General features: G+C 41.7%; 1 protein-coding gene across 1 annotated transcript in view; it reads left to right on the top strand.

Moving 5' to 3' along the window:
• Positions 1-26688, top strand: part of Mthfd2l (methylenetetrahydrofolate dehydrogenase (NADP+ dependent) 2 like) — a 97429-nt gene that overhangs the window by 50714 nt on the left and 20027 nt on the right. The window contains exon 7 of the mRNA XM_051170653.1: positions 23752-23877. Coding sequence (XP_051026610.1) covers positions 23752-23877 — 126 coding nt within the window. The remainder of the gene's footprint in view (positions 1-23751; positions 23878-26688) is intronic.

A 26688-nucleotide genomic window follows, 5' to 3' on the forward strand; every position in this document is an offset into this window, starting at 1 on the left:
GGAGGGACCAGCAACCTCGAATTCAGGACATACATTATAAGATGGCAGTAGAGGCCTCTGGGTCCTCTTCTGAGGCATGTACTAAGTGTGGAAAAGTCCTTCAGATTGTTGTTCAGACAGGACAGCAATTTGTTATGGAACTTCCCAAAGTCCCTCCACCCATTCGAGTAAACTCTGACTTCGGTTTCCAGATGAACGCTGAGTCACTGGGCTGTTCACTTCTGTGTGCAGCTGTTGCAGGGCTGAAAATGGCATCTTGTCTTCTAGGCCATCCTCTCTGGCAAGGTGATGAACCACCTCAGCCTTGGCTTTAGCATCTCCACTGTAACACTTTTCATGATAGATACCATAATAAAAAAAAAAAAAAAGCAGGACAAATGGCAGGTCAGTTTAGTGATGTGTTATATTCACACACTCTGATGACACCAGGTGACCAACAAACTTCCTTCTAACACTTCTCACATCAAATCAACTCTATGGCACATTGCCATCAGTCATCGTTGGAGAATCTCAAAGGATTTTCTCCCTGGGGCACTTATCACTCCCTGGAGTAGGGTTAGTAATTTTCCAAGCGCCTGAACAGTGCAATTCCAAGGGGTAGGACATGGGTAGAGTCTGCTCACTCCCTAGCTTATGTACACTGGGAGTACAGCGAGTTCCCATACAGCCCACAGAGGTTATGAACGACGGCAGCACGGTTACGATGCTAGCACCAAAACGACCACGCTTCCCATGCCCTGGCTCTCATTCTCCAGTTTCTCCCCTTTAGCAAGGCTCTGCTTCTCCATTTAGAACTCCTTCTCTCCTTTATCTCAAATTTGTCAGTTATCTGTAATGATACAGAGGGATGTGCATGAGCCCTGGGAAGGGAGAAATATTTAAATCCCAGCTCAACTCCTTATTAATTGGGTAACATTGACAGGTCACTCCAGCTCTCTGAAGTCCTTTGTCTCCACTCATATTAAAATTAACAGCCCATAGGGCATTCCCCCCCCCCCCAAGTTCCATTCCTATTAGCATTTTTTGTTTGTGTAAGTTGTGACTTGCACTTTAGTAATACATAAAGATGTTAAGTATATTTTGTGTATTTGTTGCTCATTGATCCTTCTTCTTTGAGAACTTTTGCCCCTTTATTGATTGGCTCAATCAATTGATTCTCTGTGGGGCCTTGATTTTTGAGCTCTATATGTACTTTAAGTGTTAATCTCCTATCAGATGAGTAACTGGCAAAGATTCACCCTATTGTTCCCTTCTCTGTTGAATGTGCTGCCTGTGTGGCAAATGGAAAATGAAAAATGGCAAAGGCATTCTGCTTCGGAGGTTGGAAGATCAATGGAGAGAAGGGGGCGGTGGAGGAGGAGGAGGAGGAGGAAGAGGAGGAGGAGAAGGAGGAGGAGGAAGAGGAGGAGGAGGAGGAGGAAGAAGAGAAGGAGGAGGAGGAGGAGATAGAAGGCAGAAGAGGAAAAGACCCAAAGTGGGTTTATGTGGCACACCAATACGACCACATAATGGGCCTTGTTCTGCTCATGTAGATAAAGGCTTCAGAAAGATGGACATGGGCTTTCAAGTAGCAATTGACAGCCTTTAGCCGGAGATTTGCCATGCTCTAGGTGGGATGGGTATCAGTAAACAGAGAGAGATGGGAAAGGGGAGATAGGAAAGATTGCCTGGAGAGTAAGGCTTGGGATACAGGACCCCAGAGCCTCTTCCAGGTTTGGGTACCACATGCTAGTTTGAAATGGATCAAAGCAATGTGGACATAGAAGAGAGAATAACCTGCCCTCAAGCAGATGGGCTTTCATCAGTATAATGAAGGAAGGCAATCTCTAAACATGAAAAGAGAACACCGGAGTGTGACACAGGGGCTTGAGATGGGGATGAGTTGGGATGGAAGATTCCACCCACAGGTTAGATACCCTGGGAGTGGTTGCTATCTTAATCAGTAGTTTCCACAAGTGTTATTGATCAAGAGCTTTCCCATCAGTTTCTCAGCCTGTGAAGTCTGTTTAAATCTTTACTTAGAATGACCTCTTTTGGCCCTTCTTGGACCTTACAAATAATACTTCTTCATCTTGGCTACTTTAATCTTTTTAATTAAAGTAATTAACTTGTTTATTTACTTTTTATCCCAATCCTAGCCCACCTCCCGCCTCTCCTCCTGGTCCCACTCTCCCTCTCTCTTCCCTGTAATCCCCCTCTCCTTTCCCTCAGAAAAGGGGAGACTCACCCACTCACTACCCCAGCAGGTCAAATCAAATCAGGACTGAGCATGTCCTCTACCACAGTGGCCTCACAAGGAAGCCCTGCCAGGAAGAACTGATAAAAAGTAGGCAAGAAAGTCCTTTTCAGAGACAACACCCACTCCCTTTACTAGGGGACCCACATGAAGACCAAGCTGCCCATTGGCTACATATGTGTCAGGGGCCTAGGTCCAGTCCATACACGGTCCTTAGTTGGTGTTTCAGACCCCTTCAGCACCCCGGGCCCAGGTTGGTCTTCTTATGGAGCTCCTGTTCCCTCTGGGTCCTTCAATCTTCCTCCGACTCTTTCACACGGCTCTCTGTGCTACACCCAGTGTTTGGCTCTGAGTCTCAGCATCTGTTTCAATCAGTTGCTGGGTGGGGCCTTTCAGAGGACAGCTATGCTAGGCTCCTGTCTGCAAGCATAGCAGAGTATCATTAATAGTGCCAGGAGTTGCCTCTCTTGTATGGTGTGGTCAGGTATTTGTTGGACATTCCCTCAATCTCTTCTCTTTCTTTATCTCTGCACATCATGCGGGCAGGGTAAATTTTAGGTCACAGTTTTAGTGGGTGGGTTGGTGTTCTCTTCCCTCTGCTTAGGAGTCCAGTCTGGTTAAGGAAATCATGAAATTTGCAGGGAAATTAGTGGAACTAGAAAAGATCATCCTGAGTGAGCTAACCCAGACCCAGAAAGACACACATGGTGTGTGCTCACTTATAAGGGGATATTAACCATAAAGTACAGGATAACCATACTATGATTCACAGACCCAACGAAGCCAAATAACAAGGAGGACCTGAGGGTGGATGCTTGAGTCTCACTGAGAAAGGGAAATAGAATAGACAGAGGGAGTGCTTGAAGAGAAGAAACAGGATAGGAGAGGGGACGCTGAGGGAAATGAGATGGGGATCTGGCGTGGGGAGAGTGGGGTGAGGGGAGTGGGATGGGGGAGTGGGGTGTGGTGGAGGTGGGGAGCAGGACAGAAGGCTTGCAGAGAAAAGAGAACCCCATGGCTTGGGGGCATCTCTGAGATAGGCTGGAGACCCACAGCCTGTGGGTAGGCTTCTGGGAGGAGATGGGGTGACTCTAGCTGAGACCCCTACTAGCAGCAGACATGGAGACCGAAGAGGCTGCTTTGATCTTAATTGTGGGCTTCCTCTCTGATGCTGAGGTACTAGACACGGCACTGCAAGCAGAGCTTCATTACCTTTGACCCCCTTATCGGAGCCCTTCCTTCCACACTTCTTTGGCCTTGTGGCCTTGTGGTAAGAATCATAAACACCAGCAGAGAGGAGAGAAGCGCTGACAGAGTAAAATAATGCGATTTTTATAGTGCATTGTTGTTATGAGCATGTTGTTGCAAAGCTATTATATGTCTGTCTATTGAGAGAGAGAAAAAAAGAGATACATATGAGAATGCAGACCAGAAAAGGAGTGAGAGGTATAGTCCACTGAATGTGAAGATTAAATCATTAAACTGGGTCCCACCCAATAGCATGAACCATGGTTCTTTAGAAAGAATAGAAGGGTACTTTTACCGCTTTGAACTGTCAAGGTGTTATGACTGTATCAAAGAACAGCACTAACTTTTAAAACTGGGAGGTGCCTCTCTGTAAGTGATGGAAAGTAAAACTGAGTGTTTAGCTGAGGGATGGGAAACATAGGTTACCCAGATTGTAGGCTTTGGGCCTTATGTCATGGGCAATCTTAACATAGTTATTATGATTGGAATCATATGTTCAGTTGAAATTTTAGGAAAGCTTCTGGGTAAAAGCGAAACTGGACATGGTTTTGAATGAACAGAAAACCATGTAGAAATGAAAGAGAGAGGCAGTGAGTGAACTGGAAAGACATTATTGGCCTTGGAAACAGTGTACATGGTGTCACGGTGGCAAAGAGGAGCATAGAGAATGGAAGAGAGGACCAGGAACGATGGCAGTGAATGGGCGGGAAGAGGTAAGAAGTTCGATTTGAGCTCGAGGCAGTTTTCATATATTTGGGAAGAACTTCTTAGGGATTGGTTGAGATATGCAGCTTTGGTATTTGGGAGAGATTCCGGAGTAATGAAAAGCAACAGTGACGTCAGGCAAGGCATGAAGCAAGCCTGCACAATAATGTTTTTACTTACAGGGTGAATGTCACGTTCTGTTCTTTTTTAACTGTGCAAGTTAAATTCTACACCATTGTCTTCTTGCCTCTCTGTAGTGTTGCTGAACATAGCCTTTCCTTCTTCAGCAATTGCACAAAATGGTTGTGTAAGGGGAAAGTGGTGTGTTTCTTTTTTCATCAGTTAGAAGCATGTAAGAAGCACCAGATCTTTGACAAACCACAATATATCTTGTATCACAGACAAATTCATGTCCTACCACTAGAATTGTTGACTCAGATTCATAATATTTTCTCTCCATGCTTGTGTACCCTCTAATGCATGGCAGATTTGTCATGACAATTAAATGCCTCCAATTTGTTTTATTTGCTTCTGCTATGTGGTTTGTCCAGGTTTCAAAATGGTTCCAGCCTTCACCCTCAGCCCACTGTATTGTCCTTTCATTTTCACCCACCAAGGAGAGTTCAGTTCTAAACATGCAGTTTTCCTGCCTATTTTAAAGTTATTTGTTTGCCTTTTAAAGTCAGAAGAAATGATCTTCTCAGTTGTTTACAGCTTGATGACTTTTGAGCGAAGCTTCTCTCCTTTTGACTTGTAACAGCTACTGAGTTCGCTATTGTTCTTTGGAGGCTATGATCCGAATACCGGAAGCACTACCTTCTGTGCATGGGCTCTGTGGATTTTCCTAGCATCTGTCTGTTCTGTTCAATTTCTCCATGGCTTGTTATTGGTCCACACCTGGGCTGTCCATGCAACACTGTGGATTCAATTACAACACATAGGGTGCTTCATAATAGCACAGACTGCAACCTCTGTCTCCCTCGGCTAGTGGATGGTTATCTTCTTATTTAAAACAGGACTGTCTGCTGTGTGTGTGTGTGTGTGTGTGTGTGTGTGTGTGTGTGTGTGTGTGTGTGTGTGTGTGTTTCAAGACAGGGTTTCTGTGTATAGCCTTGATTGCCTGGACTCGCTTTGTAGACCAGGCTGGCCTCGAACTCACAGCGATCCGCCTGCCTCTGCCTCCCTGATTTATGGGATTACAGGCATGCACTACCATGCCTGGCTGCATCTGGGGTATCTTAAGACATTTCTAACATATTGGTGAATCAGGTCATGACAGATATCCTGGTTTATCAGATGATTGAAAATCTACTTTTGGACATATCTCTTAAATATTACCTCTAGCTTTCATAGCTCCAATAAAGCAACCCCAAAGAAGGGACTACAGCAGTTTTCTACCATACTTCAAATGGACTTACCTCTTTTTAGTTTATTGGTTTTTCCATAAAGATTACTATGTCTTAGTTTACTATATCAAGTGTTAATTTATAGTTTGAAAATGCTGTTTATTGTACTTATTTGGGACATAAAATATGCCTTCATAAAATATAAATACATAATTCCACATAGGGTAACATTGCTCCTCTGCTTCCAGTAGAAAAATCTTTGTTCTTAAATTAGGGTCTTCGATTCATCTTGAGGCGAATTTTAAAAATATTATTATTGTGTATGTACGTATGATTTATATGTCATGTATACATGCTTATAGAGGGCAGAGGACAATCCTGTAGAGCCAGGGTTTTTCTTCCTAACCTACGAGGGTTACAAAGGTCAAGTTCAAGCCACTAGACTTGTTTGCAACAACCACCCAGCATTTTGCCCACTGATCCACCTCGCCAACTCCTGGGTGGGCTGATAGTCAAGCTGCGACACCAGGATCTAGTTTCATCGTACTAAATGCAGATAATGTTTTTTCACCCGGTTCGCCCCACCTTTTTAAAACGAGGTTGTCCTTTTCTACTATGGTTCTTTGTCACGAATCAGGTAGGCGGAGCAGTATGGGTCAAGTTTTGGACCTTCTGTTCTGTTGGTCATGCCTTATACACAGCCAAACAATAAAAGGAGAGATGTGACATGTGGGGACTACTGAGAATTACAGTGGAATGTGACTGAAGTGACCCCCACTGTACTGAGACCTCAGCAGCCAGGAGTGTGCTTTGTGCTTCTTGAATCTGACGGAGAACCTTGTTCTCAGCAGAAGACAACTCACGAATGAGTTCTTCTCCAGAGGCCAGGGTCTCATCTTGGTTGACGCTTCTTTCCTAGAAGGTGAGGATGTCTTTGTAAGGGAAGACAGCCTTTTTCTAACCCAACAGCCTTGGATTCTTCTTAACTCCTTGTTTGGGGCTGTCCCACTTTATGAAGAGTGAATATGGCATTGCATCAGCACCGTTGACTCAGGGCTGGCACCTGCAGAGTTTGAGGTGAGGGCAGGAGGAGAAACAACTGAGCAAATGATGAGTGCCTTCAGTGGAGGAAGTGGAAAACACTGCCAGTCCACCATCTAGTGTGGGTAGGAATGTGAGCCCTTTTGTAGGTGAGCTCATCACTCCTGTGGGCTTGCAAGCTGTGGCACCGCTGAGCGTTCCTTCCAGACATGTGCCGACTGGCAGAGAGCAAATGGCTTCACTGGACTTGAAGTCAGTTATTCTCAGCTGCGGTCTTGCAGGAGCGCTCATGGACATAATTACACCCAGAAAAGCAATAAACCAGTAACTGAAGGGTTACACACCAGTGCTTGTATTACAGATGGCTCAGAGGCAGTGTTTGAAGTGGGCTGTGGAGTCTGGCAGTACACCCGGCTACCTGCTTTAGGTTCAGAAGGAGAGCCATGAAAAGGAAGGAGTTGTGTTAGGAGTTCTGCACCTCAAGTAGCTCTGTGTGCAGTTATTTATTTATGTATTTATTTTACAAACAGACAGACAGACATAACCTGTCTATATAGTCAGTAAAGGGGCTGTGACTCTGTTCAAATTTTGAGTAAATGCATTTGCTCTCAAATAATAATAATTGCCTATTTTTACATGAACCTTTATTACAAAGCCTGAGAACTACAGGGAACTGTTGAGTGTTAGCTTTACTCATATGAGTGTAAGACAGTCAACTACACTACACATTGTTTTTCTCTGAGTGTGCTGAGTGCAGGTGGCTTTCAATAGTCTCTGTATGTGTCACACATAGTTCTATATCTTATCATATATGCTAATGTGAAATGAAGGTTATGAAATCAAATATGGAAGATATTCTAAGTCCTGAAATACAAAATACTGATCCAAGATTTAATTCTTTATTGAAAAATGGACAATCAATTCTGTCCCATTGGAAAATTTGCACTTTGTAAATGGCAAAATAAGGCCTACCGAATAATTATCTTTGAACAAACTTCTTTATGATTTATTGTCAAGAAACTATAGGCAACAGAAGCAAACATAGACAGATGTTAGCTACAAAGGCTCAACATGTCCTTGAAGGGCTTTTAAAAATGAGAATTCAGCTTATAGAATGGGGGCATGATTTGCAAATCATACATCTTAGAAAGTGCGAGTGGCCAAACTATATAAACAACTAATAGTGAGATGCATTCACTCAAAATGTGAACCGAGTCACAGTCCCTTTACTGACCATATAGACAGGTTATGTCTGTCTGTCTGTTTGTAAAAAAGAAAAAAATAACTGCACACAGAGCTACTTGAAGAGGTGAGGAACTCCCAACACAATTCCTTCCTTTTCGTGGCTCTCCTTCTGAACCTAAAGCCAAGGCCAGGGGAGGGTAACCTGATTTCAAACTGGGCAGTGGAGCAGGACAGACCTTTACTCCAAGGAAGAAAAAACTGACCAACAGAAGCACGAGAACTCAACATCACTGATCATCAAAGCTGCACTGTTCCACCATACCTATTAGCAAGGCTGTTATGAAAACAGATCACACTTTCTGGCACAGCCAAAAGCATCCTTGTACTGCTGGAGCGAAAACTGATACAGACACTATGGAAAACACTCAGTTTCTCAAAGAATAATTTAGCGATCTAGCCTGTAGAAATCAGTATCTTGAATTACCCATACTCGCTTACTCATTTGAACACCACTCACAATAATCATGACATGTAGTTTAATTGTTCACTGATAGGTCAATGGATAAATAAAATGTAATGTAAATATAATATTATTCATCCATAAAGAGAAAGAAAATCAACATTGGGGAGATGGCTCAGTTGGTAAAGTATTTGCTGTGTAAGCATAATGACGTGAATTTGGCTGCTCAGCACACACACACACACACACACACACACACACACACACACACACACACACGATGAACGCAATGGCATAAATACAGAGAACCCCAGAATTAGGCAGAAACAGGATGAACTCTAGCCCATGTCAAGCCAGACTAGCCCAGTTCACTGAGACCCTGACTCAAAAACTAAGGTGGAAAGCCATTGAGGAAGGTAGCCACATCCCCTCTGGGCTCATACGCATGTGTACACATAAGCACATACACACAAGTATATATCTTTCATACATTCACATAAACCGCAACTATTTGTGACCATATGAGCCTGAAGGACAGCATGCTTAGTGAAGTAAGTCAAACACAGATGATGACATGAGACTCTAAAGTACCCAGACTCCGAGAGAGACTAGAACAGACACTAGAACGATGGTCTTCAGGGCTCGGAGGAGGGCAAAAGGGGTGATGGTTTTGAATGTTGTAAAGTTTCAGTTACATATGAGGAATGCATTCCCAAAGCCATGTTTATCACAGTGTCCACAGTTAACAGAACTACATTTCACAGTTAAAATCTTGCCAAGAAGGTAGGTTTTATGTTAAGTGTTCTTATCCCTGTAAAATAAACAACATAACATTAAATGTAAAAGATAGGAGGAAGAACTTGGTAGATGAAGGATATTTTTATAGCATTGACTCTGCTGATGGCTTTGTGAATGTATGCTTACCTCTAAAACCATTAAGTTGTTCACATTAACTCGATACAGAGTTTTTGTATGTCACTCACACCTCAGTAAAGTAGTTTAAAGAATTTAATCCAAATTTAGCCCATTGCATTAAATGATAAAGCATCATGAATAAAATGGTGTTTATCCCATAAATCCAAGATCAGTATAACATTGTAAAGTCGGTTTATGTAATTTCCTATGTTAGCAACCAAAAACCAAAATATAAATTTTACAAAGTCTTCATAACCTTAGAAAACATATATCACTAGTTCCTGATATAAACATTTTCAGCAAAAGGGACTTCTCTACATGATGAAAAGTATTTGGAAACATCTTAGAAGTAACATTGGTCTTAATGATAAAAGAGTGAATGCTTCTTCTTGTGTAACTCTATTCCTGGGAAGATGTGAAAAAACATCTATATACCCCAGAGCCATGCTTTTCACAGTGTCCATAGTTAACAGAGCTCTGTTGCATAGTTAACCCTTGCTAAGAAGGTAAGTTTTATGTTAAGTGTTCTTATCCTTGTAAAATAAACAACATGAAATTAAATTTAAAAGATGGGAGGATGAACTTTGTAGATGAAGGATATTTTTATAGCATTGATTCTGCTGATGGCTTGGAGAATGTATGCTTACCTCTAAACCTGTCAGAAGACCCAAGGAATGATACCACTAAATTCCAACATTGTAATCCAGTGAGTGTTACTGAAGTTAATTAAAGGAGTATAGGTGAGGGGTTACTTACTAGAACAGGAATGACTCAGACCAGCATATGACCAAAACCCATTCAGCATGAATGATGGCTGACAAAAAGGGTCCAGTAATTCTGCTCAGTTTCAAGGACTTCCTGAAGCTTTTGAGTTGTTTGCTTCTTGATCTTCATGTGCTTCCCTGCAGAATAGAATGTTCTGCTCCCTTTAGAACATCCTGTGTCTTATACAAAATGGAATCTTTTATAGGAATATATAATAAATTGCTACATAACACTTAAAATCAAGAACAAAACAAAGACAGTCCCACCCATAACTCCTGTTTAACATTGCTATTGTCCTATCTAGTATAAACAAGTAAAGAAAAGCAGCGATATATGTATCCATGCTGGCTGACTTCATTTTTAGACAACATAATCATCTATGCTAAAAATAAAGTGAAATTAGCACTAAAAAGCAAGTTGATTTCATACTGTAATATTAGAGGCTTAAAGAATATATAATCATTATAATAATTTAGCCATGAATAGATTTGGACTCAAACTACCAACCTATAAATTGTATTATTCTAAGTAATTCATATCAATATGCATATGATTCTCTTATTTCAGGCACATCTGTTAAGATCACTGCAGTGTTGGGTGTGTATTTTGTGTTTCATGAGTCCACAATGTAGAAAAAAAATGAGACCTAAAGGTTGGAAGATTAGAAGAATATCAAAGAGGCTGCTAGGAGGATGAGAATGAGGATTACCATTGAGAGATGCTTTATTTTCATAATTATTACCATTTAAAGGGTAGAGAACAGAACATGGGTTTTTACCATTTTGAACTGTAAACATAAATTTGAACTTCAGGCATATGGAAGTTCCTATTTTTATTTCTGTTCTTTCTGAATTACATATCTGCTATGTGTGTACATTTCTATAATTTTTACCTATATTGTTGAATTTTCAGACAGAGCAAATGGATTTATTGAATACCATGAATGAGAAGTCATGGTGTACAGTGCTTTGAAGGGATAATAACCAGCTTTCCACATCACTACATGTGGAGATGTTGGCTATCAGTTGAAAAGCTATTTTACTGCACGTATGTAATATATTGTAACTTAGGAAGTATATGTCAAAATGTTCACGGGTATTTTAATTATGACCAATAGTAAGGCATTTATAGCCTATTGGTACTATTGTTGTGGGACTGACCATGCAAAACCTCAGTATTATTTTTTAAAATTTTTTATTATTAATTTATTCTTGTTACATCTCAATGGTTATCCCATCCCTTGTTTCCTCCCATTCTTCCCTCCCTCCCCCTTTCCCCTTACTCCCCTCCCCTATGACTGTTCCTGAGGGGGATTTCCTCCCCCTGTATATGCTCATAGGGTATCAAGTCTCTTCTCGGTAACCTGCTGTCCTTCCTCTGAGTGCCGCCAGGTCTCCCCCTCCAGGGGACATGGTCAAATGTGAGGCACCTCAGTATATTAAAAGAACAGCCATCGCTACTATTATAAGTCACAAATCTGTAGTTTGGCAGGAGATTGACCTTGGTGGATGGCCTCACTTGTTCCCAGATTGATTCATATTCATATATCTATGAGTTGATTGGCTTGCTTTTATGTTATGAGTCATCTCTGGCCTTTGATACGGTCACGGCTTGCTTGAAGCACCGTATCAATTCCACATGTGGCCCATTCTGATCATGGACCTACTGGGCACGCAAATGTCACCTTCTTCATGGTGAGGATGGACAGAAGCACAAGGGAACGAGTGGGGAAATGCGGATCACTAGTAGTGGGTGTTGCAATTTCCGTCTTACTCTAATTTAAATTGACTTCTATAGCCAAGCCCAGATTCTGAGTGGACCTTTTACCTTCTGAGTACAATGTGCTGCCACGTCCCTTGGCAGGAAGCCTAGTCTGCTGGAGGAGAGAAGGTGAGATGGGAATAATTGGTACCCTAATGAAACATGCAATGCATTTCTTGCTTTAACCCATACATAACACAATTTTAAATCAAATAATACATACATTTATTGCATGCATTGTTCTGCAGTATATGCCAAGTTAAGTTATGCTGTGATTATGCTTTTAAAGACTGAATGCTCCCAGGTGGATTGATTTTTTATTTATTCCATTTTTTTTGCTGCCATGAGAAGATACCTGATTGTAGATATTTTATAAAGAAAATGTGTGTTTAGTTCTTAAATTTGAGGACCAAAAGTCTTAGTTCAGTGTTGACAGTGATGAAGATATCGCTGCAGATACTATAAAATAGAGTCATGTGGGAAAAAAAATCACATGAAGAAACAAAAAGTGGGAGGTTAGATGGTCCAACTTGCTCCTTTCCTAACCATTCCCTCCCATAGAAATCAAATAGAGTCCGGAATGAACTGTGTTGGTCCCAGCCAATAACAGTACCCATGGACATCATGGTTGTGCACTAGTCAGTGCCATTTAAAGGTTCCCACACTAGGTAACAAACCTTAAGCTCGCGGACCATTGGGGGACACTCACAAACCATGGCTCGACCCTGCTCCAAAATTTATTGCATTTTTTAAAGCAGTAAAAACCAAAGTCTAACCACTTAACGTCTCCTTTTGCTTTCTTTGAGACCGCATCTAAATATCAAGCTGCAGTGGAGACCTTTAGTTTTCACGAATGTGTTTATAAACACTCACCCAGTGAGACAGACGTCATTCCTGTCCCTTGACCTGATCACCATACATGTGCCTGCTGCTGTCACTCTCCATGCTGCTGTTGTTATGGTGTCTCTGTGTTCAATTGCTTCCAGTTTCCTGCCAATCCTCTGGCACCCTGAGGTCCAGTGGAACCCACTGGAAGGGCCTTAGGCAGATGTATAAGCTGGTTTTTTGGCCTTTAAATTATTTGGGATCATGTCACTTTCCCAGCCTCTAAGAGACAGAAGGTGACTTCACTTTTCTGTTTCCCAAGTGACGTGCTGAAGTCTCGCTAGCTCTCTAAGGCGTGCCAGGTTCACCGACCTTTCCTTAGGAAGCTCTGACGGTTAAAGATTTCATCTCTCACCTTGTTCTGTTTTTTTCCTATTTGCCCTTTCTGTTTTCTGGTTTGAGGTGAGTCCTTCAATCCTTGCCTTTTGAAATTCCAGATCTAAGGAACAAGTTCTTTCTTCTTTTTTCTTTGTGTCGCTTGCGTGAGCCGCAGACCAGGAAAGGGGTAGCTACTCCTTAAATGATTAAAGGCGGGAGGAAGCAAGAACGTCTACAGCTGTGTGTGAAAGAGGTGACTGGAATTATAAATTGACTTTGCTCCTAACTATCCACCTTATCTGAATGTATTAATTAGATCATCTGGTCTTCGGAGTTGCATCTCTAAAATGAAGAGACACACCTGCTTGGCTTTCACATTGAGCCGGGATGCCTGGTGGGGATCAGCCCCGTCTTCTCTTCCCAGTTCATACTCCTCACTCCTCTAACTGCTTTACACTATTAGCCTGGTAGGCATTTTCCATTTAAATGAAATTCTCAGGGTCTGGAGAGGTGGCTCAGTGGTTAAGATCACTGTCTGCTCTAGCCCTGGGCAGGCATCCACATGGTGGCTCAGAACCACCTGGAGCTCTAGTTTCAGGGGATCTAAGGCCTTCCTCTGGCCTCCCCAGGCAGTGCACACGTGTGGCACAGAAACATACGTTCAGGCAGAACATCAATGCACACAAAATAAAAATAAATGAATTTCAAAGACAACGAAAAACTAAGAGGCTGGGAACTTCTCTCAGAAGAGTACTTGCCTTGCAGACAGGGCTCTGGTTCCTTCTCTCCAGAGCCTATGTAATGCTACACTGTGAAGGTGGCTATGGAAGATCCTAGCTGGCCAAGTCCAGGCCGGTGAGAGATCGTGTCTCAACAAACAAGCAAACAAACAAACAAAAGACAGTGATCAGCAGCTGAGGAAAGACCTGAGATTGTCCTCTGCCCCCTATGTGTATGACACCGTGCATGCACACTGGAAACCCAAACACACATGCACCGAATAGAGCTTGGAACATTTGACTTCATGTCCCACATACAACATGGCATTTGACAATATAGCCTTTGGATATTTGCCTCACCAGCCTCCAAGCTATGCCCATATCTGAATCCACAAAGGCAGCAGCATTCATTCATTTGTAGAGAGTAAGATTTACTCCTAGAAAGAAAAGGGAAACATGCAGCTCAGTAGCTTTGTGGGAAAATTAGTTGAGGCAGAAGCTAACAGGACTACGTCATAGTTACCCTATGGATTTCTAAACCCCACGAAAATTTTGTATTGCAAGCTGATATAATCTACTACAGATCAAGATCCTTAGCTCTGTAACAAGCCAGTCCATCTCCTGGTATTTGTAGATGTGGCCTTCACTGTGAACAGGATTGTTCTGACACATCATAGCCATCCATGTATCACACAGGACACAAAGAGCTTGCAGAAGAAGCAGCAGAAAGGGCAGGATGTTCTGTGTGGCTGTCCTCTAACTCCACCTGTCAGCATTTCTTGAGACTCCCTAGAAAGACTAGGAGGATGCTTGCGAGGAATTCTCTTCCTGTTAATGGAGGTTCTGTTCAGCTGGTGTTCCGATATCAGTCTCAATGATGCTCTATGGCTTGGGTGTTGAACACTGAGTCCCACGTTGGTGGGTCTGGTCTGGGAGAGTCTGGAACTTACGGAATGGAGCCTGGCTGGAGGAGTCAGATCTGACCTGGTGACTTGTCACTGGCATCCTCCTTTCTGCCCACGCTGGAATCAGCTACTTTCTCTCCTGACTTCCCTGACAGAGTGGAGCCACAGATAATTTCTTGCTTTCAGACTTTTCTCTCAGATATTGTAGTGTCAGCTATAAAATCGTCTTTACTCCTGGTCTGGCTGCCTCCAGAGCAAATGATGCTTTCAAAAGTTTTCTTGATCTAGAAGGAACCACGCATCCAGGCAAATTCCACGGCACGTACCACTTACTCTCACCAGTTCAGTGGCAGGCTAACTTCCAGCTGAGGCAGCGATCCACCTGGATAAACATTTCCAAGGTGCTAGCTTTCTATCGGAACTAGAGTTCTGCTCTTGTTCCCAGCCTCACCTCTGGCTCAGCATTGTGAAACCAAGAAGTCACTTAGCTCCTTGCTACCTCAGACACTAGCTTCTGTGAGCGAGGATAATGGGTAAAACTCCATTGCCTCACTGAAGTGGTGTGGGGTTTAATTAGGTAATGTTTGCAAAGCTCTTCGAACTCTACTAATTAAAGCACTGTGTAAATACAGTGCTTCCTTTTACCAGGTGTGTGTGTGTGTGTGTGTGTGTGTGTGTGTGTGTGTGTGTGTTTGTACAGAGTTCTGAGCCTGCCACAGTGGTGTCTGAAAATACCCAGTTAGGGCTGTATTTAATGACCTGTAACCTCACACTTACACCAGTGGGAAAGGCTATGCTTTCAGCAAAGCAACTTAGCCCTACAGCGTGGCGTGGGTGCTTGTGGCTTTAGGTATTGTTATCCTATTTTATTTAGTCCATTTTGCTTAAACAATAGCAGTGTGTTGTTTTATTTTTCATGTAAAGAATTAAGGAATGGCAGATTACAGCATCTGATTAGACAGCTATAGTACTCAAATTAGTAGTATCCTGTATAACCGTCCACTGATGGTCTACTTATCAGCCAGAGGTCATCACTCTGAGCACACATGAATAGGAAACCCTACTCTTTATTATGAGACTATTCCATCCTAATATGATCACCTAAGTTAATTTTTAAATTCTAAATTACTAACAAATCTTTTCTTCTGACAGAAATAAATTCACAGATCATATTTTAGCTTGTGGGAAAAACAGCGGTTTGTTTGCATGGGCCTGCCATGAGCTCTTGTATGTAACTATATTTGTAAAATAGAAATTTTAATGACACAACCATAGGTATATAACAACTCAATTTCATATGTGACTAAATGACTCAGAATTTTAGTGACTAGAAACCTAGTTAACTGTTTTATCGGAAATGTGGCCGACTGATCAGAGAATTCTGAAAACTTCAGAATAGTAAGGTAGGAGTTTTCAGCTGCAAGAGTTTCTGTGCAGTCTGGTCACTGGTGTGCTGTACTTGGATTGCTTCTTGTTGCATACTCATTAGCATGTCTTCTGATAGACCAAGTAGCATAATCATAATTTGCACTGTTGGAAGTCACACATTAAAAGCCTGACTTAAGTGTTCTGAAATTTATGTGTCCTTTCAAATCTTCATCAGCATTATAAGAAAGGAATTACAGGGAAATTCCAGTCTTTAGATACTGACTTCTGACTGGTAGGACCTGTGCAGGAGGGCACCTTATTAAATTCCCGGGCGCAGTATCAACTGTATATTGTTATTTGCAGAAGATTGCTAGGAATTCGTTTACTGTCAAGATCACAGAATATAGATCTTTGACTGTAGAGCTTCAGTGGCCAGAGTGATAAAATTTAAGTTTGTTACTTTAAGGAAATGGGCCAACGTGTCTGCTTACAGCGCTAAGGTCACTGCACTGCAGATGACTAACAGGATGGGCAGATGATTTAAGGATCAATTTATTCAGGTAATTAATTTTATTCCTTGTCAAGTCTCTGATAAGATTGAAGACCAGATAGTTTATTCTTACAATTAAGCTTAGTTGTTTAGGGATTAAGGTGTTTTTAGGTCTGATAGATGTTTTAAGCTGATAGAGATGAGATATGGTAGATATTGATTTACATTCAGAATTTTAGACTCACCAAGATAGGAAAGATGCTTTCCTCAAGGTTTCCAAATACAAACATCCAAAGCACTATGAACATTTATATAATTCTTGATTGTTTCATTGTTTTTCTTGCTGTATGTAGTTTATTGTATATATGTATAATAATATAAATATATATGTAAAAATAAATTAATTAATTTTAAAAAAAGAATCAAGTTGATTCTTTGTCAGCTTCTAGGCTAAGTGAACACCATAACTCAGATAGAGGATTAAAGAGGTTAATAATATGAATGTTTGTGGGTGTAGTCCCCCCAAAGTTCTGCAATATTATTTTAATATCTCTCTGGCATCTCTTTAAACTCCTCAGTCAGATTTTATTTGGGCACAGAGGTAGGACTCTTAAATCAATGTCAAGTGAGATGTGATTTTACTGTGAACAGTCTGTACTCAATAGGACTTAAGGAGACATTGGGGCATCATTTAATATGACATTTCCGTTTTCAGAGTGTGACATTACCAGGGATATCACAGAAGAAGGGTGACAGTGACTCTGTCTGGGGCAGGATGTGAAGGCTAAGAACACTGCCCCCTTCAGAGTTTATTTAGCCCAGGAGACACTTTGAATAAGAACAGCAGACTTTAGCTAATAAAATATTGCCCACCTCAAAATAAATACAGGCTGTTCCTTCTTGAGAATTTGAGAGTGAATGAGAAAGTGAGTATTTGATTTTCCTTTTTAAAATTTTATTAATTTATTCATATTACATTTCAACTGTTTTCTCATCCCTTGTATTCTCCCGTTCCTCCCTCCCTCCCACTTTTACCCTACTCCCCTCCCCTATGACTGTGGCTGAGGGGAACCTCCTCCCCCTGTATATGTTCATAGGGTATCAAGTCTCCTCTTGGTAGTCTGCTATCCTTCCTCTTAGTGCCACCAGATTTCTTTCAATAGTGTTTCTTTCTCACATCCTTCGATTTAAGGTCCTCCTTCCCACAGTGTTTTTTCTGCTTACAGTATCTCAGAAAGTATTTACCCTGTATTTAATGATGGAGAACACCCTCCCTTTTAGAAAAAAATCCATAAGGCCATATGTTTGAGTTTTATTGTATTTTGTAATGAGGCCTTTTAAGATGGTAAGCAGGACTATGAAGCTCTGGGTTTGGTGGGTTTTTTTTTTTTGTTTTGTTTTGTTTTTTGTTTTTTGTTGTTTTGCTTTAGTGTGTAAGTGGGTGTGTGTGTGCTGTCATATTTCTTGCTAAGAGTATTAAGACAAATGGAAAGAAAAGTCTAGGCTTCATTTGCTTCAAGATTTTCTTATGAATACTATCACAGGGCAATACGAATTTGTTGGGCTGGGCAGTGGTGATACAAGCTTTTAATTCCAGAATTTGGGAGGCAGAGACAGGCAAATCTCTGAGTTTGAGGCCAGCCTAGTCTATAGAACAAGTTCCACAATTTCCAGGACTATACAGAGGAACCCTGTCTCAAAAAAACAAGCAAAGGAACAAACAAAAATAATTTGCCTACAAGTCCTCTAATGAATGGAATAAATTGATAATGAATGATCCTTTTGTTGATAGGACTGAATAAGAGTCCAGTTTATATTTTTATTGTTTCCAGCAATCATTTTGGACACAGTTTTCCAAAGCTATCTGGTATGTAAAGCTTTCTAAATAGTTCTATTTCTTACACAATTGGAGTCTTTGGTTTGTAGCACATTAACTAGTACATACAGATGTAAGGATGGCTGGTTTATATGTCTTTTCAGTTTTCCTCAAACACACATGCTAAATGCCTGGTCTCCAGAGTGACTGTACTGGGAAGTAGTAGGACTGTGGTGAAGCAGAGTGTAAGAGCAGGTTCTTTGACCCCTGGGTTACTCTTCCTAAAGATATTAGGGTGACTCCCTGGTAACACTAGAAGCAAATACTATGAAAAGAGCAAACCTGTTGATGCTTATTCCTTTCTTCTCCTCTTGTGTGGCAATTCCTTTCAAGTGGAAGCATTCCATCTTGGAAAGAGGTTCATTGGGATTTGGGGTGGGTGTTGGAAGCCTAGCAAAACATATTGCATGACAAAATTTTTCAGTTAAAAAAAATCTTTTAAGGAGAAAAACTACTTAGGATCTAAGCAAAACTTATTTCAGGATACAAACAACTTACAAGTTTCAGGAAATTTTTAAAACTTACAGGGTTCTTGGGGCTTCGTAATCTTAGATAAGCAGTAATGATTTATCAGAAAAGAGAGTCTCTGACCAGCCAGGATGCCTGCAAGGCATGCAGGGAGATCCAGGCATGCATCTTTTGTGAATCATCATCCATGATGAGGTCAGCATCTTGGGGATGCAGCTGTCTACAGGTCACTCATGCTTCTGTAGATAATGCCTCACTCATACTCTTGTAATCCGAATAAACTGACTAGACCATCACTGCACAGGTGCAACTATCTCATTGGTCTGTCATTGCTACTGTACATGATGTAAGTGGACATTTGTTCACATGTCACCCAAAAGTCATATAACTCTTCCTGTTTGAAACGTGATTCTCTCCTCCTGTCCTGTTCACACTTACCATGATGTGATTCCATGTGCTGTTAGGTCCTCACTAAAGGCAACACAATGTTTCCTCTTTGAGGCTGCCAGACTATGTGTTAAACAAATCTTGTTTTCTTAATAAGCAACTTGTAGATATTTTATTACAGCAATGAAAAGCTGACTAGTTTAAGATCTTTCAGATTGTAATGCCTAAAAGTATTCCTAATTCTTCCACAAGTTCTAACCATATTGTGCAAAAACTTAATTTATGGTCTTTAACTCAGAGTAAGGCTGCATTTAAAAATCAACAACAAAGAGTTCTCACCACTTTAAGGGCATTTCAATATTTTAAAGATATTTTTCTTGAGGGACTTCTTTACAGAAGGTAATACAGTTAAGTCAGAGGAGATGTGCCCAGCCTCTCCGACTGAAAACTTGCCTAATTTGCAGTACCTCAGAGACAGTAAGGGTTGGAGAGATTTTACAGGCAGAACAAGATAGACCAAGTGAATAATTCTAACTATTTTTCTGACTGTCAAAGTTTTTCTGGAGCATTTTCTAACATTCACATTCAGAAAGATTTCCTGATGTAGCTCTGAGAGTCAGTTTAAAGACTTATATGTATCACACGTATTCCCTTCTGTGGACTTTCTCATATTGTGAATATGAGGCTATCACAAAAAGGGATATTCAATATTGTCAGTCAACTGATTTCTACTAAGAATAAATTATCTCAAGTATCATTGATAATAAATACTTCTTATAAGGGTTCTTAGCTCAGAGAAGACAATATCAGAGTTCCTCTGTGTAGCCCTGGCTGTTCTGGAACTCATGCTGCAGACCAGGCTGGCCTTGAACTCACAAAGATCTACATGCCTCTGATTTACAAGTGCTGCGATTAAAGGTGTGTGCTACCACTGCCCGGATTCTGTCTTTTCTTAAGTAGAAGATTGGGTCAGAAATATACAAAGGATCAGAGATGAATTTGTTGGCAAAGGGAATAACTTGTTTCTTGATTATCAAAGAGAAAGTAGAATCTGAAGACTTGGAAGACATCATGGCTATAGATGTCCATAATTGATATAGAGACTTAGCACCAACGCATCACTGCAGGGTACGGAGTTCCAGGAGGACAGCTAAGAAACAAACAGTGTTTGTGCTTTTACAGCTAGTATGAGTTGGATGAGATAGAATACTTAAAATAAAGAAAGCAGAATTATTGCTCACAGAAATGCAAGCAGGGATAGATAGAAGCCTCTGATCCTTGACAGAGCCCTGTTCTAGGACAAGCATTGGATGCAAGGTGCTTTCCCAAGGGAAGCCTTCAGAGCATGTAGTAGAAATACTACTCAGTTGTTTATGGTCACTGCTTTTCTTCATTTGTAGTGAATTTTAACCATGTCTAGCACCTATTGAGAATTAGATTCTTTTCCTTTCAAATTCTTCTTGGTGCTATTGGTAGTAGAAGGCCTCAAAGCTCAGGTACTTCAGCCTCATCTTACAGCTTCGGGAGTGTGTGGTTAGTTGGTTGTGGTGGTTTCCCATTTCAACTGCTCTTATCAGGGAGGCTCAAGCATCTGCCACCAGCTGGTGGTTGACTGGAAGCTGATCCATGTAGATTGGCTTCAGCTGAACCCACTCATCTCCAGCCACAGGGCTTATGTGCACTGTAGGCTAGCGCAGGATTCCAGAGAGCTAGGGAGTAGTAAGATCTGTGTAACAACAGCCCCGCCCCTGACATCGGGCCCCACCCCTGACATCGGGTGGGACAGAGTAAGACTGAAAGGAAATCAGAAGAACACAGAGGAAATCATTATCACAGCACTAATGTGTGCTTCCAAATTCTTGACAATTGTGAAGGAAGTGCTGAACACTACTTGAGACAAAGATCTTCAGTGGGCTTCTGGAGATATTGTAGGCACACGCATCAGCAGTTTGGTGATGTGCCATTTAACCAGCTTCAACTCTTTCAGTAGGCACTTCCATCCAACCCACATTTTACTCGTGTTGTTTTCTAAGGTCCAGTGGAAGATTTCAGCAAGTTTTATGCTGCAAAATGTACCATGGGTTTCTGAATACAAATTACCATCACTGCATGACTAATTAATACAAAATGTTGGAAGCCATGCAGGAATAACAGTAGTTCATATGATACAAAATTTGGTCTAATATTTAAGTCTCAAATAATTGATGAAACCGGAAAAGCATCACAGTTTAATTTTAGTGATAAAGTGGTAATATATCTGAATTAAATTCAAGCATCATGTTTTATATCTAATGAATAAATATTTTGAAACTCTAGAAAGAAACATAATGAAAATTCTAATACCTGTTATCTTCAGATAGTAGAAAATACTTAATTTTACTTTCATCTTAAACCTGTAAATATTGTTCAAAATGTCTACACTGGACATATAGAACTTTTATTATTAAAAGAGACATAAGTATCTCCGTTTTGTATTTTTTCTGTGAATTAAAATGCAGTTCAAATTTTCTTATGCTTTAAAAATTGTGGTTTTTGTACACTGCCAGTCTGATGATGTCTGAGATACCCCATAATACTTAAACATAGATTTTAATCTTGGCTTAAGAGTATGGTAGTTGGATTTTAATAATTATTCCACAGTGCTTTCATTTGAAGAATTCCCCTGCAGCTGTAACTATATGTCTCCCTGTACAAAGATGGAATGGGATTTAATGGCTGTCTTTAGAGACTGAGGGAAATCTGGTCCGTTGGCTGCACTAGAACTGACAAAGGGTGAAGTCTGTATACCCGTTTGGCAAGTAAGGAAGACATGTCTCTGATGCTGGTACCTCACCAGTTAGGGAAAGAGCATCCATGGTAGCTGCATCTGTATGAGCACTAATCTTTGTATAGGTCTGAAAATCTCACCTACATCAAGGTGACATATAAAGCCTTTTGGAATGCTCAAATGGACACTTGGAGTGCTAGAAGAAGGCCTCTAACCACAGAACAGATAGGCTTTTTAAAATCTTATACTAAATTTATTATATCAAAGAAGCACCTTCAAGGGACACACCATGTAAATGTGACTAGGTCACCTACCAACCATGGCTACACAAGAGCATTGTTGCAGAGTGAAGAAAGTCACAGATGGTTTGACTCACCTCCCACTAGAAGGGGCTCTCGAACATGAATGGGCTGTGTCACTTCTTCACCAGAAGGGTGTGAGAAACCTGAGAAGTCAGTCTCAGGAGTCCAGCCTTCAGAGATTGGCTGCATCTACTTTCTGTCTTCTGCATACTTGGCAGTCAGCTGCCAGGCTGTGATGAACACAAGCTATAGACAGAGTTCACCAACAGTGATGCAGTGGCAGCCCACCCTGAGGTCCTAGTCTACCCTAGATGTCTGCTGCAGCCAGGAGTGAGCCACTTTGGACCCACACTAGTGTTCAGATAATGACAGTAAGAATTTATCTGTCTTTGATTACACAACCATGTAAGTCTGATGCATCTAGATGAACTCAGTCAACACACACAATCTAAGCCATGCTAATTAACTGTTATGTTAATGCAATGTTTGGAGCAGGCTCAATAGTCACTCATAAGAAAGCAAAGCAAAGCAAAACAACAGCACCCCCCCCCCACGCACACACAATGCTATCTAGTGTCTGCCAGTACTGCCAGACTTGCAACAATACGTGAAAATAGTTTGAGATCTGTTGGCTGTGTTTCTTAACAATTAGACTTTATTATACAACCCAACTATCCTATACAGGAGGGAGAAAAGGTTAAAGGGAAACAAGAATAAACCTTCCAGGTATCAGCTCCCTGGGACAGATCTCTAGGTGTCTCCGGGCCTGCAAGCTGGTCCTCTCCTGGATAAGCACCCTCCTTGTCTGAACCTGTAGCCTTCTTCTCTCCTCTCCACCTGCATCTCTCTCTAGGGCCTCAGTTGTCCATCTTTCCTCTGGTTCCCTCCTCCCATCAATGTTCCATTAGAAACACAGTAGCCTGGCTGGAGTCCCAGTCTGTTTCCTGAGGATGGCTCCTCTCAGTCTATCACAGTGTCCCTCTCAGTGGGGTATCCGTGGTGTTCCCAAAGGGCAAGCAAGACTGCTTTCACATGGGGACAAAGCCTGCCATCCTTCCACAGAGATCAAAGACAGTGGCATAGACAGTATCTCTATTTATCTCTCTTTTTAACCAGAATGGAATAAGAATAAGGATGGTAGACATGGGAATCAAAGGAAACAAGAAAACAGCAAAAGGTGGCATTTCTGTCTGGAGTTTGTGAGATGCCCTCACGGCATTGCTTACCTCACACTAGAGAATTACGATTCTCACAACCTTCCTTCCCCCTTCTGCACTTTCTTTTTTCCAATTTTCAAGTTGTTTTCCTTCTCCTCTGAAACAGTGGGAGCCTCTCTCATTTCTGTGACTTTGTGTTAGACACAGGGATGCTGCCCAAACAAGTACCACATGGCCAGGCCAGTTCACAGTCTCTGAGGAGAGGAGGGCTCAGGCCCTGTTGCTCCTCAAAAGCCTGATGCACTTCCTTAATTGTCTTGTCCTTCCTCCTGATGATCAACAATTGGAGTGAAGTTGGTTTCTTACTTGCAAAGGGTGTAGTTATATACCATTAAACACAGAACAAAGTGCAAGGATTTAAGCGCTTTCCAACTGTTTTGCTCACAGGTATTCCCAGGCTGATTACGGCTGACATGGTGAGAGAAGGCGCAGCAGTAATTGATGTGGGTATCAACTATGTCCAAGATCCTATGACAGGGAAGACAAAATTTGTAGGAGATGTGGACTTCGAAGGTAAGAAGCCGAACCTCTAGATAAGTGAAGGGGGAAGCCTGCTTCCAACCTTCCTGCTTTGAGAAAGAAACTTTGCCTGTGTTCTCACTAGTCACCATTCACTCTGAGGGATGGCAACATATTGCATACTCTCTCTCTCCTTTCTTACCCCTCCTTCTCTTCCCTCCCATGCTCTCTCACCTTTCCAGCTGCATCAACCACTTTTCTGTATGTTTGTTCTCTGAGATAGAACCTAAGACTTTGAGCATGGCAGGCAAGCACTCTACCAATGAGTTATATCACAGGGTCTGTTTCTTCTCTTTTCTTTCTTTGTTTCTTTCTTTTTCTTTTTGAGGGAGAGAGAGAGAGAGAGTATGAGAGAGAGAGAGAGAGAGAGAGAGAGAGAGAGAGAGAGAGAGAGAGAGAGAGAGAGAGAGATCTGCAAGGTTTCCCAGGTTGGACTTGAATTTGAGATCCATCTCCTTCTGTCTCCCAGGTAGCTGAGATTACAGAACTAGATGCCAGGGTTGTCGATGTTGCTATTAAGATTAATTTTCTTATTGTGTATGTTTAGTGAAACAATTGATTTTATTTTTGAAATAGTTTTCGTTGCATGTATTTGTTCAGACATGGGAGGCATTCATGTGCCAGCCCGTGCATGTGGATGGCAGGGGACCACTTGTGAGCCAGCACGAGCGTGTGGGTGGCAGGGGACCACTTGTGAGCCAGCACGAGCGTGTGGGTGGCAGGGGACCACTTGTGAGGCAGCACGAGCGTGTGGGTGGCAGGGGACCACTTGTGAGCCAGCACGAGCGTGTGGGTGGCAGGGGACCACTTGTGAGCCAGCACGAGCGTGTGGGTGGCAGGGGACCACTTGTGAGCCAGCACGAGCGTGTGGGTGGCAGGGGACCACTTGTGAGCCAGCACGAGCGTGTGGGTGGCAGGGGACCACTTGTGGGAGCTGGTTCTCTTCTACCACCATGTGGGTCCCTGGGATCAACACTGAGTCATCAGTCTTGATGACAAGCAACTTGACCCAGTTAGCCCTCTTGTCAGCCTTATCACTGTGGTTTTTATGACTGTCATTTCACACTGAGAGTTTCATACAAGTACTTTATTTACACCATTTCTGTCCTTTTAGTCCCTCCAATTCCTCCTGAGCCCCCTTTCAAACTCATGATCTCTTCTTCTAGGGTTATTATACATGATAATATATATAATATACAGTAATATATTGTTAAACATGTATACACACATGTATGTGGGTATGTATGTATGCATGTATGTATGTATATATAACCTATGAGACAATTAGTGATGTACCTCATTTACATATGTTTAGGACTGACCATTTAGGATTAGATAATCTATCAGGGAAATGGTCCTTTAGAAGGCTGACCCTCCCTCTCGGAGCACCCATTTATTGCCTGTAGCTCTTCATCGTGGGGTGGTGCCTTATGAAATTTCTCCTATCCAAGTTGACATTTAACTGTTATTGTTATGTAGATCCTGTTTAGGCAATTGTGTTGCTGAGATTTCATGAGGACAAAACATTGTCTAGCAGCAGGGAGCCTGGTCCTCTAGCTTTTACTATCTTTCCATCCCCTCCACCAGCACCTCCCACACACACATCTTCTAAGATGGTCCCTGAGCCTTAGGTATAGATGCTATATTGTAGGTGTACCAACCGGGGCTGTAGCCCCCATGGTTGCTTAGTCTCTGTATTTTGACCACTTGTAGATCTCTGTAGTACCCTCTGTCAGCTACAAAAAGAAGTTTCTTCGATGAAGGGAGAGAGTTACACTTTTCTGTGGGTATGAAGACAAGTGTTTAGATTATAATTAGAAATTACATTGGCTTAGGAAAACAGCAGTAGTAGGCTCTCTTCTAGGTCCTATGGTCTCTCCAGCCACATATAGATGACAAAGTGTATAGTATCAGACGTGAACTCCATCCTAGTAAATGGACCCTAAGTCCATACAACTGTTGGTTACCCCCAAGATATAAGTGCCACTATTGTACTGTCGAGGTTAGATAATTGTTGTGGTTCCTGGGCTTTACAAGTGGGCAGGACTAATACTTCTTTTTTCACCATTGATATCTTGCATAGCACCTTTGGATACTGTGTGAGTTAGTCTTCAAGGAGGAGGCTTCTACAGCTGTTCCAGGATGCTTCCTCTAAGTCCTGTGTCTGAAGAGTGGTGTCTTAAGCAACAGCATCCTACTTTCCAGTCCTAAGAGGCAACCAAGGCTAATGGAAATAGCCCATATGCCTTTGGATTCTCTTGGACCTCCCTGACCAAAAATTAAAAGGGAGGGTTCCCATGCATGTTAGTGGAGCTTTTGTTAGATATGCTATGTCTTTGGGGGGGGGGCGTTATCACCCATGTGCTGCAACTCCTTTTAAACTATAAATATATATATGAACACACATGTATTGTTTATGCGTCTTATGTAATCTTATAAAATAATGTCCACCGGTGGCGTTTTTTCAAACATCCTTAGTGCCACTTATTTCTGCCTCTAAATTGCCTTCCCTTCCTTCTAACCAGCTTGAGTACCTGCCCTGCCCTTATTTTCCTTTCTTCTCCATAGTACTTGCACTCTATTTCACTCTTACAGTGGGAGTCAAACGCGGTTTCAGATCAAGATAGTTGTCTAGGTAATAAATTTGATGTTGAAATTTTGCTTTAAAGAGAATGAAGGAAAGGACCTAAGCTAACTTTGCACAGTCAGTGAAGGATTTAAGGCAGCCAGAGTATAGTAGTAACGAAACAGTTCCAACCCCACAGCCTCTCTCTACAAAAGAAGGCTGAACCCCTAGCCACATAC

The sequence above is a fragment of the Acomys russatus genome, chromosome 28 (genome assembly GCF_903995435.1).
Source record: "Acomys russatus chromosome 28, mAcoRus1.1, whole genome shotgun sequence".
NCBI lineage: Eukaryota > Metazoa > Chordata > Mammalia > Rodentia > Muridae > Acomys > Acomys russatus.